We start from the raw sequence: 14,488 nt of genomic DNA, 5'->3' as shown, positions 1-14,488 counted from the left end.
AAAGCTTGGACTTGTTAAAGGTATGGTAGATAGCAACTTACATTTGAGAGTAATTGAGAATGGTTTGTTGATAATAGTAATATTTGTTGATGACATAATATTTGGAGGTAATGATAAAGGAAGTGATAAGTTTTCTGAAGAAAAGAAGAATGAGTTTGAAATGAGTATGATAGGAGAAATGAAATTTTTTGTAGGGTTGCCGATTGTGTAGAATAGTGATGACATTTTCATTTCACAAGCTAAGTACTTGAAATATTTGTTGAAAAGATTTGGATTGGAAAGTTGTAAGCCTGTTGATACACCTATAATTACTGGTCACAAGTTATCTAGAAAGGATGAGACACCTACAGTTGAGAAGAAGAAGTATAGATCCATGATTGGAGGTTTGTAATATTTGACTGACACTAGACTAGATATAGAAAATGCAGTTGGGATTGTAGCTAGATTTCAAGTTGATCCTAAGGCATATCATTATGTAGCAATAAAAATGATAGTCATATATTTGAAGGAATTATTTGACAATGGAATATGGTATGATAGATCAAGTGATTTCACTTTATGTGCTTATACTAATGCAGATTGGGAAGGGAGTATGGATGATAGAAAGAGAACTAGTGGTGGAGCATTTTTCCTAGGATGAAGATTGGTTTCTTGGCTAGGCAAGAAATAAGATTGTATTTCATAGAGTACAGCTGAAGTAGAGTATGTAGCAACAAAAAATAACTGTAATCAAGTTATGTGGATGAAATAGATGCTAAATGATATTGGGATTGAGTTTGTAGAACATGTTATCATATATTGTGATAACACAAGTACAATAAGTATGTCTAAGAAACTTGTATTGTATTCTAAGACTAAGCATATATCTATTAGGTATCATGTCTTGAGAGAGAAGACATCAGCAAAAGAGATGAAATTGGAATATGTGAGTACTAAAGATCAGATTATAGATGTCTTTATGAAGACCTTACCTAAAGATACATTTGAGTACTTGAGAGGTATGCTAGGGGTTATGCCCCTACCTGCTTCTGAGTAGATGTTGCAGAGAGTGCATCAATCTAGTGGTACATAGAACTATTTTTAAATTTGATTGAATGTTATTGCTTCTTATATGAGGGAGTATCTGTGATTAGTTGAGTCATTAAGGACTATCGGTATTTAGTATTGAATAATGTCTTTGGATACTCATGTTGGTTGTAAATTAAAGAAGTTAATTGACATAATGAGACCTTTAGTCATTGATGTCAGTGGAGGAGAGAATACATGAAAATCATCTCCTAGGTATGAATGGAGGAGATAGGTACATGAATTGGGGAGATACAATTATTAGAGAGATTTAGAAATATTCATGTAAGAAAAATATCTCTATGGGGGAGATATGTTGCATGAAGAGTCTTTGATGTATGGAGGAGAATATGAGAGTTTTTTAATGAGAACAATTGTTGCCAATCCTAAGAAGATGTTGAACATAGTAGTGTTTTAGAGGTTTTCAAATTTTATTGATGAAGAGGATTTGAAAAGATGAAAACATCAATAGTAGAGTGTACTATTTGTTATTCTTGGAACTTAGATGTTTGTCATCTATGTTCCCATCAATGCTAAAGGGGGAGATTGTTAGCATGAATGTTGATGATATTCCTTTGGGGGAGTATCCTAAACATTGGAGAGTATTTACATGTTGCATTCATGATTGTATTTGTCATTGATGTCAACATAGCAGTAAGTTTGTGAAGACTAACAGAGTAGTAGAAATGGATCATAGTTTTATGGGAAATGTTTTGATTGTGTCATGATGTGCAGTCATGGACATGTTCTACACTATGTCCTGATGTCATGATTCAATGAATATTAAGTAAGTTGAAAAAATATGGATGATATGCCTAATTTACAATGAACAATTCAGAGACAGAGTACCTTAGAAGCAGTCTCTGATGATTTATTTATATCTTCTAACAAAGATATAGTCTAGAGTTATGTGATTAGTCAATGACAGAAGTCAATCTTTTGATGATGCTAGTGAGTGTGCAAGCCCTAGTACTACATGTGTGAGAGGTTGTATAGACTATGAGTCAACATTACTATTGTAATGTCAAATTAATTAATTATCTTATTATAATTAATTGGGAAAGCCTCAAGGACAACTCAAGGAATCTTTTTGAAGATATGGTATAAAGGAAATATGTTTTCCTTGATTATAATAATGTATCAAGTGTATGTTCTATGTGAAATGCAAAAATTAGAAGAGTGTTTGGAGAATGTAAGAGATCCAAGGGATCATTGGATGTGAGATTTCTGATCTGGTTACAAGATTAGATGGAGCAGAAATCTAGTTGATAGGACAAAGAAAGAGGAAGGAGTAGTACTATTCATTTCTATTATTCTATAAAGAATAATACAGAGATCATTTGGATAGTGGGTTCATTGGTTTTCCCCTGAAGTTGTTTGGATAGTGGATCCATCTGTCTTCTACAACTCCTAATTGGGTTGGCACAACTCCTAACAGGGTTGGAATCGCCTAACAAGGATTCAAAGTCTCTTAACAAAGACTAATATGTACTGAATGTTGTTATCAACTCCTAACAAGGTTTATCCTCTAACAAGGAATATTTATATTAGTACATTATCTTTTGGGTACCATCCCCACCAGGGTTTTCCCTCCGATCAAGGGTTTCCCTAGTTAACATATTTGGAGTTATTGTGCATGAGTATCTTGTTGTGGTTTCTGATTATATTGCCCATATGGTTAAAGTTTATTAAGGTTGATAATTGTGATATTGGTTGGATAACTGATTCACCCCTCCCATTTATATTGGTGGACTATATATTCTAATATATTCACCCCCCCTTTCAACATCATACTTTCCCTATTGTATTTCTAACATGTTAGGTAATGTCTTTTCTCCATCAGATCTTCTATGGTAGCTTCGGTTCATCAAATAATTCATCTATCTCTTCTTCCTGATATGTTGTGCCATTCATGTGATGTGCAATTTCCTTCCTTCTATTCAATAAATCCTTCAATTTCTCTTTCATCTCAATGATTTAATTTAGGGCCATCTTTACTTCCAAATTTTTATTCTCAATAATCAAGCATATATTTTTTCATGTCTTGGATCTTTTCTCAAAGGTGGTGAAACCCCTTAACAAGAGAAATTCCTTTGATACCAATTGTTGGAATATTTAAGAAATCTAAGATGTTGAGAGGGGGGTGAATTAGTATGCTTCAAAACTCTTGTACCCTTTCAAATCTAATTATCCTTTATAATTTGTTCACTTGGTAGACATCCACAAATACTGAAATGAAAGTAAATATAACTAATATACTTCAGTATATGCATGTAAACATAAATCATAACATCATAACACATGATATAGTGATTTTGTCACACAAAAACCCTTTATTAGAGGGAAGATTATGGTAGGGATGACACCCACAAATCCTTCACTACTACAACAAGATGTTGCCTTGTTAGGACTACAATTATTTGTCACTTCTAGTGACTTACTTTGTTAATAGTAATACAACAGATCTATAATGATATACCTTTCTCAAGGATTTTACAACACAATACAGTGTGTTTACTCAGCTAAGAGATTTACAATCAGACTATTTAGTCTATCATGTTAAAGGATTTATCTACTAGATATTGGTAAGAAAATAATAGTGGACTTCGATTTAATTAGATGCAACTTTCTTTGTTGTTCATATCTCTTTTATGTTCAATGATTTATCACCTCCAATGTATGATGTAACAAATCCTTCATTTTGTTGCTTGAAACTTTACTATCATAGTAGAACTAACTAATCATTCCTCTAGCACATCCCTCTCACAACTTCAACAATAAAAAATTCAAAAAACAACTCCAACAAATTTAAAGTTTTCATTTTAGGTCCTTAAACAGATTTTTTTTTCCTCTTTTGATCCTTGTCCTAATTAGGGTTTAGGAATCTTCTAGAATTCACTCTTGACCTAAATCAATCATCTAGAATCAACCTTTCCATAGTATTGACCTTCTTGTATCTTATTGATCCCCATTTTGCCTTGGGATCATAAACAATCATTCTTTGTTCCCAATAAATATTACCTAATACTTTCCTCTATTAATAAAAACACCCTTTCCCGCTCACTGGAATCAAGATACAGAGTAATCTGTACCATTTTAAAATTTTATATACTTTATCTATAATCGGGTATATACTCTGTTCACACTTGGTAGTAATGTTGGCATTTGGTGTCCTCATGACTCCGTTAATCTTGTTTGGCTTGGGCAACTTTATGCTCAAAATACATGTATCTTCTCAATGTACATAGAGTTCGATTATTACTATCTCATACTTGCACTTATGTTGTTCCTTGGCTCAGTTGATATTGTGACTTGATATCTTTATTCATCGACTATCCTTTTTGTACTAATGACAAAATACATTGTAACACCTTATGGAGAGAATCTTCCTAGCCTATAAGAAAATGAAATACATATAATAGTATATTTTTATTCATCAAAGAATATTTTAAAATGTATTTTTCATATGTTATGATTAGAAATTAGAATTCCTCTAGTGGATATATTTGTAGAATGTGGAAGCATGTACAACACATGTAAATTATTTTCTAAAATATCCCAGATAGATGTGATTGCACAAATTGCAATGATAGTAGGACAATATGTTTTTTTGAAAAATCCTTGATGTATTTTAAGAAAATGTTTCCAACTAGTGTAAATCCAAATTTAACAACCTTTTTCAGCATCCTTCCTCCATGCGCTCTAAAAGGATCATTAGGATAGAGTATGGACATCCATTAATGTATTTTTAAAAATTGGATTTGTTTAGATGTATATATACATCCATACATCAAGGAAACTAGAATTTTGTCAAATAGCATTGTTACAATTGCCCTTGGAGACATGTATGCAAAATGTAAAAGTTTGAGGAAATACCTATAAAAAGTTTGGTTCATTAGATGATTTTCTTTCATGAATTATTGATAGAATCTTAATTGTTGTATTTAAATATATTTAGTTTAACTTCAAGTATTCAAATATCTTCACTGTCTCGCAACACATTTATTAGTCATAGAAACCTGTGATTCAACATTTTATCGTTAGAATATTTCTTTGATATAAGAGCGTAATAATGTTTTTCCAATAAACCACAAAGGAACAAAATGGTTTATAAAAATTACATCATCCTTGGTTCTCTAGAATTCATATAATAGATATTTGGGCATGACTCCCTAGAACTTTAAATTATAAAGAACTTGTAAAAAGATTCCTGGTATCATTAAACTCTAAACATCTTTCACATAAGGAACATGAATGCAAAGGTTATTTTTTTCTTCAACATCTATATGGGTTTTCAAATTTTATTTTCTTTATTTATTCCTAAGTTAATTCTTGTTTCTAAAATAGAAGTAGAAAAAAGTTGATTTAGGTGCTAAAAAATTTGATATCAGCCAAATGAGCCCATCTCTAATTAAAGTATCAAGATGGAATATTCCTAGATAAATCTCATGAGGGGATTTCTAGATTAGGGTATGGATATCTATTAAAGTACAAATAAAAGAAGGATTTTTTTCTTCAAATGATGCAATTTTAACTACCCTTCAAGACATTTATGTAAAATGTAGGAGTGTACACAAAGCACAAGAGGATTTGATAAAATTCCCAAAGAAATTTTCTCTCATGAAATGCAATAGTTGTAAGATATGTACAAAGTAGAATCCTTGAAGAATATCTTGAAACTTTCAAGAAAATACAATCCGTAAGTGTATGTACCAAACTTGGAGCTTTGGAATAGGATATTATTATTTGTCAAAATATAAAAGAGACAAATATAATTGGCATATTTTTTTGGAACTACCTTACCAGGCATGTATTGTATGGAAGCATTGACAAGGTCAGTGACTTGTATGCCAAAGTGCCTCAAAGATCTATGTTTTCAAAGAATGTCATGATTGAATGGAGTTCATTAAATATACATACTGAAAAGGAATAAAAAAACCTTCGATCAAATATAAGTATCATATAACTAAATTGACAACAACCTTTGATACCATTCATCGTGCTTATACCAAAATGGGAACTTTGAAACTAGATACATACATCCTTTAGATCATAGTGGCAGTGTCATTTCCTGAAATATTGTAGTTGATAATTCTTTTGTAGACATGTATGAATAGTGTGGATGTATGAACAAAAAATGTCATCTGTCCAACAAGATGCCTCAAAGAGATGTCATCCCATGAAATGTAATGATTGGAAAATATGCTCAAATCGGACTTGTTGAGTGTGCATGGTTGACCTTAATGGATCTTTTTATCTAGAGGAGACACTATTTAATTATCATTGAGATGTTAGATATGCATGTAAATTGGAATTCTTTAATGTGCATGGACGACCTTCTTGGCGTTACTCATTATTTAGAAAAGACACTAAATTTTAATCATCAAGATGCTTTCTAATGTATTTTCTCGAGTACAAGTAGATAGAAACAATAATTTATGATTTCCATCCTAAAAATGATACCTCTTATAGTCTCTCAAATATCTATGTAGAAATGGGTAGGTTGAGGGAGGTTCAAATTGTAAGGAGATTAATGTAAAATAGTACAGGTACTTTTGTGTAGGACACAAGATATATATTTTAAGTTGGAGAGTTTAACCTAGGAGATAAAAGAAACTAAGTATAGTAAAAATTGAAAATATTTACTTAATGATGCAGAAGAGGATGGAAAACAAATTAATAATTTGCAACCATTGTGAAAGGTTGGAAATTATATTTGGCTTTTTAATCACACTTGGTAGCAGAAAAATCAAAATTGTTACAAACTTTCACACCAACCCATAGTAATAATGAAGGGACATAGTTTTTCAATTCCTAGAAATTTTATTTCCATTATTTGTTTATATCTTTTAAGGCAATGTAGACCACTATTAATTTCACAAAACTAGATAGATTAGGTGTAAGGCAAAACACTATTTATAACCATTGTTGGGACAACGAAGTAGGATATCAATGGCCCACTACTGAAGTCCAAAATCATGCACAAGGCTAGATGATGTCTCCAACATTCTTGTAGTGAAGATAAGGTATAGTAAAACATATTTGATGATTTTGGACATAGTTAATATATATACCCTTATTAATGTGGCAATCAATAAACATAAAGAAAAATTATTAGTGTATAGATGAATCTATCATGTGGCTTTGTGAGACTCAACTTCAATTGAACAACTATAGGAAAGATGATGGATATATGCTTCAATATCTTAGATTGAAGCTGCTAGGAGAACAAAAGGAAGTTACATTTCAAAACTCTACATTGTGTTTTGTTGTTTAAGGTTTTATTTTCAATTTTAAATCTTAGCATGTCAGTACATGACATAAACATGTTGTCAAAGCGTATGGATATTTAATTGAAAAGACTTAGAAAAAAAAACAATACCAAATGAAATCAATACAAAATTGTAAAATAACGAAATTATTTTATTGATTTTACATATTACAAGATCTTCTTGATCATATAAATAAGCCTCATTATATTAAAGATCATGAATATATCTAATTTTATCATATAAATCTTATATTACTATTTAAAAAAACAAAACTAACAAAACTAAAACATAAAACGGAGAATTACTAGATATTCCAACAATAAGTGTACTAAGTAAATGATAACTAGCCACTGTTAGGCTTAGGCGTCCAGAGTATCATGTCCGCGTAAATGGGATGACAGGCAGCCATTTTTCCTCCCGCTCCATCAGGCAAATAGTGACAAACTGCTGTGGCGTTCCTCGTAACCTTTTTGCCACGTTGCAGAACCTCCAGCTGCAAATCGAATACATCACTCCCCTCCACAGAATGACAATATCTCACCCCGTAAGGAAACATGAAGTTATGACACGCCACGGGCGCCATGCTCCCCACGATATTCTCCCTCCTACTCGCTTTCCTAACGGACACCCGCTGGCCGGATCCAACAACCGACGTGTCAACAAACATGTCCACGTCAGATCCCAAAAGAGACACCACGAATTCCACCATGCCCTCAACAGAAGTGCTGCACGTCTTCACTTCTCCTTCCACCCCGCTTCCCTCGCAAATCCTCAACGTGTCCGCCATGTTGCGCGACATGTTCGGCTCCCTCGGCATGTCCAGCAACTTTAGAATTTCAGAAACATTCGCAGTAGAGAATGGCGGCATCAGCTCTGCTAATTCGGTGGGCAAAAGTGGGATTGAATACTTGGAAGGGCTAAGATCTGGCAATATTATTTCCCCCGACTCCCGCAGCTCCCCCTTGTCGAAGAACACGTGCGCCGCCGCCTCCTCTTCCGGGTGGCAAGCCGAACCAGCTTGATAACGATAATCCACGTCCCCACCGCATCTCAAACCGGCAGAGCGGCAGAATTGGTGGGCATCGAAAGAACTGGCGTCGTTCTTCTTCAGCCCCGCCGCTAAACTCTGCATCTGCGTAAGAGAAAGAGGGGAGAGACAAGTAAGGAGAGTTTGGGGCATATCCAACTGTGGAAGCTTCTCTCGCCACCGCTCCCGCTGCAACTCCGCTACGTTGCTACTAGCACCGCCAACGCGGTCAAGACATGAAGTAATTGTCTGAAATATGGATCAATGAATTTGACTCAAGAAATACATGATTGAATTCTAATAGTAATATCACAATTTGACTTGCTATTAAAATATATCTTCTAATTATCAATTGATGAATTTAAGAAACATTCTAATAAATGATTCATGAGACACAACACTTTTAAAAAAAAAACAGATTCAACTATAAAAAAGCTCTATAATATTAAAATAAATGAACTCAGAAAAAAACTGAGTACTTCACCAATATAAATTCATATCGTTATATTCAAAAGCTCTCAATAGAGAAAACTTAAAAAACCTCAACAATTAAAATAACTTAAACAGAATGCTTATGATCATCCTTCAAAAACAAATCGTTATAACTCACGCTAACTCCAACGAACAGTAGCAGCAGAACTCTGCTTCTTGAAGCCATTGCCTTCGCGGCCTTGTCAGTTGTAATGTGACCTGATTTCTTCCCTCTTTGGAGGAGATGCGAAGCTCATTATCATCAGAATAAATATTGGCCACATTATTTTAATCATTATCACCATTGGGTGCATTGGCCTAGCACGACAAAATAGCTGATTTTTGATAGTATTACTTTCGTTTTGACACGCAACAAGACGTGGAATGTATTTCCTTTTGTTTCGTGGTTCATCTCCCCAGGCAATGAAGATATTTTTCCATCCAATTTGTTTATATTAGCAAGTTAATTTTGACGAGAGGTGGGGAGTTCTCCATATAATGGGTCAAAGATTTATCTTTGAATTATATGATGAAATATCAAGATTTTTCTTCCGTTCTATTCGTTATTCATTAGCACGTCAATTATGGGAAATTTTGTCGAGAGCGAGAAAGTTCTCCGATATATCAGCTTGACATCTCAAAAAGTGAAGAAAATTTGGCTAAGGAATTAGGTATGATGGAAAATATGGTAATGCACATGTTTGAAAATATGGTAATGCACAAAAAGTTGAACAAGAGGTACTAATGGTTGTATTAGGAGAATTTAGAATTAATTTGAAAATATGGTAATGCACATGATGAAGAAAAAGTTGAACAAGAGGTACTAATGGTTGTATTAGGAGAATTTCGAATTAATTTGAAAATATGGTAATGCACATGTTTGAATTATGATGAAGAAAAAGTTGAACAAGAGGTACTAATGGGTGTATTAGGAGAATGTAGAATTAATTCTCAAAAAAGATATTTAAAGATTTTAGATCTTTCTATTAAATAGGGGTATATAAATTTATGATAATAAGGTTATTCTTTGGCAAAATAGTTGTATTCTCTTTTGTAAATTAGTATCTATTATATTTAAGGTAAATATTATAAATACTTCTATACATGATATCAATATATTATTAAGAAAAGCATGAAATACTTATATTTATTTTTAATTTTTAATATGTAATTTCATAGTATGCATTATCTAGAAAATATTGACATATTAATGTTTTTAAAGAAATTATTACTTTTGTACAAGTCAACAAGTTCTAAGATAGAAAATAACTTAAAAGCAATTAAACAATTAAGAAGTATAGAATGTGAAGAATATCATCCTGTAAAAAGGAAGTCCCACAAAGCTCTATTTCTTGTAGTCATAGCCTTACTAGCTAATTTCGCAAGCCATTGATGATGCACATCATTTCTTGTATTAGACTCAATTTCATTTAAAACATGGTACATTCATTCAACACAATTTGGGGAGTTGACTGAACAAATATGTTTGATTTGCTCTTAGTCCCACAATAAACTCTATGCTATATCTTTTAAATCAATGAATTGACAACAACACTTTAAAATTTAATTTAAAGAAAGCAAAGTACCAAAAAAATTCAAGATAAAAAATGCAATTATTATGTTCAATCTAATCCTATTTTTTCTACAATAAAAGATAGAAAGTACAATTAATGTGATGAAATGATCTCAATTGTTCATCTTAAGATATAGTTTATTGCTCTTGATATGTTTCAAGGACTCTTTATCATGTTCATTTTCACATGGACATCTTTGTAAAAAGATTTTATGTTTATCATTTCTATCTCTTTCAAAAGGGAACTTTTTCTAAGGAAATATTGGTGAAAAATTGATCATTATTTCAATTAATATAAAATGAAATATTTATACAAGATTAGGGAATAATGGGTTATTGTGTTTTTCAACACTAGTCTAACCACTAAAAAAAATAGAACTATGATTCTAGAATTCCCCATAGTAATACATTCTTAATGAGGTCATGAAATCAACTTTTCCATTTGTCATGTTAAGTAGAGTCTCAAATGATAAAATGCCTAACATCATCACTACTAAATATTTTTTATTTTTATAAAAAAATTCTCCTCTCATCTAACTTTCCTTCTATCTGTCCTAGTAATCATTTTTCTAAAATGGTCCCATATTAAAAATAAATTCCCAAATTTGTGAGGTGGCATCTTACCCCCATTATCTTGATCGACAGAGGAAACTTTCAATGCAATATTTCTTAATTTTTCATTGGGACTATTACCCATGTATTTTCCATGTCACACCTATTTGTCACATGTCAAAATAAAACCCTCATTTCATTATCAAATTTCCAGCATGAACCAAGAAGTCAAGTTGTTCAGTAGTTCAGAGCTTCCAGACCCCTTCCTCTTAAAACATTATGTCCTTAGCATGAACCTCAGGTTGAACATGAACTCTAAACACAATGTGTTCACAGTTTCATAGTTCATTAGTTTAATGGTTCAAAGTGTTGGGTCGGTCTAAACTTAGGTTAAGTTGTCAATCATCAAACCTGGTCACTCATTATTGAAGTTGAAATTTGAACACTTTATGTTCGAGTTCAATAGTTGACTCTATAGATTTATTTTTATTTTTATGAGTATCAGTTTGGATATTTTAAGACCCACACACTTGAACATTGAACCATTTCTAAGTAGTTCAATCATTCATAGTTTACGGACCGAGAGGTTCTTCTTGGAAAAGACATGTGTCCAAGCAAGTGACAATACAAAGGATCTTTCCTTTCTTTCCAAAGCTCATGGGAAAGATACACATTTATTGGTAATTGATAGTAATGATGACAAGGTATGTTTTGGTATGTGTGAAATTGAAGGAACTTTTAATGATGGAAAGTACCATGTCTTTTCAATTATACTCTTTTCCATCAGCACGCTTTTCTCTCCAGGTTGCATGCCTTAAAAGATTGTTTTATTTTCATTCCTTTTGCCTTAGTTGTTTAAGGTAAAAGTTATGCTTTGTCTAGAGATACAAGGAGATAGTAGTAGGCCACATTATCAATAATTCTTATATAGCCAACACATGGAATCCTCCATTTTCTTTTGGTTGGTTGTTCTTTCTTTTCTATGGATTGAATGCTTGTCTATGTATTTTCTTTTGGTCTTTTCTCTACGTACTATTAGTCAATCCTAAGTCCTTAATGACTTCCTTTCATCCCAAACTACTTGAGAAAGAAAAATTGTTAGCTATAAATAGTTTTCTACCCAAGATTGAAGATACATTCCTAGCTAATGAGGACATTGGCAAGTTAGTACCTAGATTCTCTAATGGAAAACCTAGGTTAATATCTGAAAGGGTCTCAAGGAGAGGGTTATTGCAAGCTTCTAGTTTTCCTAATGATATCCTTTGCCTAGAACTAGTTCTAGAATGTTTTGATAGGTATGATGCTACTAAAAGGTGTATCTGCACATACAACGGTGAAGTCTTGGTATATGTGAATAGAGTTGCTATTATAGGCATGTTGAGAATTCCTCTATGCGAAGTTTATCAGGATTGGACTATCAACTCATCCTATATGCAATTCAATACTAATTCAAATGAGTACAATAATGTCATTGCCAAGGGTTGGTTACCCAAGCCTGAAAGAGGTGGTTCCTGTCTTCCATGTCCTTTGACCAGAGAGAACATGTTCCCAGAAATTAAAGATTTCATAGCCTTGTTGAACAGAGTGAAAGGGAAATCTCATGCCTTCCATTGGGAAAAATGGATCTACTTTTTCATCCAAACTATTCTAGGAAAGGATAAGTCTACTGATTGGGCTAATATTATAGCAACAAGATTACAAGAGGAGCTTTCCCAAGTATCTGTCACCTTTGGTTTTTATATGTCATCATATCTATTTTACATTATAGCTTGTGGAAGAGAATGAAAAGGCCTCCCTCACTAAGTATGGAACTAGGACATGCCCATCTATGAATACTACCCCTTATTACGAAAGGATAAAAATCCTTAAGGTTTTAAGAGATTTTAAGATACCTTTTTGGCCAAACTACCAGGGGAAAGAGAATAAGAGGCTATCAGAGGAAGCAACTCAATTGGTCAACATTTTTGGCAGCTTCTTCAATCAGTTTCAAAAGTTGACTATTGGCCAAAAATCGCCCCCCCTCCCTACCAAATAATTGAATTTGAATGTCTAAGGCCACCTAACGGTCACCCCCAATATTCAAATATTTAAATGCCATGGAAATGAAAGATAAATAAATGAAATAAACTTTATTGTATTTCCTATTTTCATAAAAAAAAAATTTTTCTCAACCGCGCAACTTTTTAGACCATCAGGTCTTGCATATAGATCCATGGTGGCCACTTTCTTGCATTATGAAATTGCTCTATCTTTATGCGATGTGGGCAAGTGCCTCACTACCATGTGGCATTTGGGTCCTATTTATTGTGGGCCAAAAAAAAAGTAAGGTGTCTAATAGGCTATCTGGTGAGTTGGCATATGGTTGGATTTCTATCAGTAGTCACTTTCCTGCATTCTGTCTTTTGTCAGACTTTCTAACAATGTGGGGAAGTGACGTTGTGACATGTGGACTAGCAAATGCATCTTTCTGTGTGGACCGCTAGGGTCAAAAGGTAGGACCAATTGGATGCTAGGTCATACTGAGGTGGATTTTCTCCCAGTTGCTTCATGTTGATTCACTAGAGGGGGTGATGTGTTGTCATGTTGGATGCTAAGTGTTTAGTGGGCCTAAAAGTTTTAAGAGTAGTGCAGTAATAACTAGGATCTTTCACAATCATCGATTATTTGGTGACCAATGATTGTCACTTGCCTACATTATGGAATCACAAGGACTTTAAGCATTGTGGGAAAGTGCCAAATGGTCACATGTCCTAGCAAGCCCAGTTAAAGAAATAAAATTGTAGTCATGGCAGTTAAGTTGCCAATTTCATAGGCCATTGTAGTTAAGTTAGGAAGGTGGCATGGTTAGTTGGCCAATGGGTAGTCAGACTTACGAAGACCTTGCAAGGTGGAAGAATGATAAAGGGCTATTGGCCCATGTGGCTTATCTCGGTTGTAGAACTCAATTGACCTATTAATTTTTGCAGATTTGTCAGGCCAACTATGGGAAAGAGATGGTTTTCTTGCATGATCCAATCTTCATGATCAATTCCAACCATTCTCGAATGAATGTTATGCCTAGTAAATAAAGGAAACACTCCACCACCTTTGGTTTTATCCATCTGCTTGGTTAGAATGATTAAATGGTGTCATTTTTGTCTTCTCAGGGTTCTATTTTGGTAAAGTATTGGATTTCATTGCATTTGAATCTATGCCAAGATCATATTTTCTCCAGATTTGTATGATCATTCTTTGAAATCTTAAATGGTAGTGGTTGAGTTTGGTTTAAGACAGAAAATATCTCAATTTTGCCTGAGCTATAAAGGCAATTTTTAAAAAAAATTTGTTAAGGTTAGATGCTCTATGTTTCTATGGCATTGCTCTGGCATGCTACTGTAAACCCCCTTTGCCTTTGAACTATGTGGCATTCTAACTTATCTTCTCTAGCCATTGATGTATTTTGTAAGACCTATTTGCCTTCATTAGTGTATTGTGGATATCTACAATCTTGCATGACTGTATCTCCTTTTGGTCTATGAATAATATATA

At 33.3% G+C, this 14,488-nt stretch overlaps 1 protein-coding gene across 1 annotated transcript; it reads right to left on the bottom strand.

Moving 5' to 3' along the window:
- Positions 1–7,467: 7,467 nt before the first annotated feature.
- On the bottom strand, positions 7,468–9,130 carry LOC149569525 (BURP domain-containing protein 16-like). Its single transcript, XM_089822196.1, has 2 exons — positions 8,975–9,130; positions 7,468–8,613 (listed from the first exon to the last, which is right to left on the bottom strand). Exons 1-2 carry the CDS (start codon positions 9,020–9,022, stop codon positions 7,681–7,683), a joined length of 981 nt encoding a protein of 326 aa, XP_089678322.1. The 5' UTR covers positions 9,023–9,130; the 3' UTR covers positions 7,468–7,680.
- Positions 9,131–14,488: the final 5,358 nt, after the last annotated feature.

The sequence above is a fragment of the Cupressus sempervirens genome, chromosome 3, assembly GCF_028749045.1.
Source record: "Cupressus sempervirens isolate cs-2001-9-10 chromosome 3, ASM2874904v1, whole genome shotgun sequence".
NCBI classification, from domain to species: domain Eukaryota; kingdom Viridiplantae; phylum Streptophyta; class Pinopsida; order Cupressales; family Cupressaceae; genus Cupressus; species Cupressus sempervirens.
Note: the sequence above shows the minus strand (reverse complement) of the source record. Positions and strands in the feature narration are given on the sequence as shown.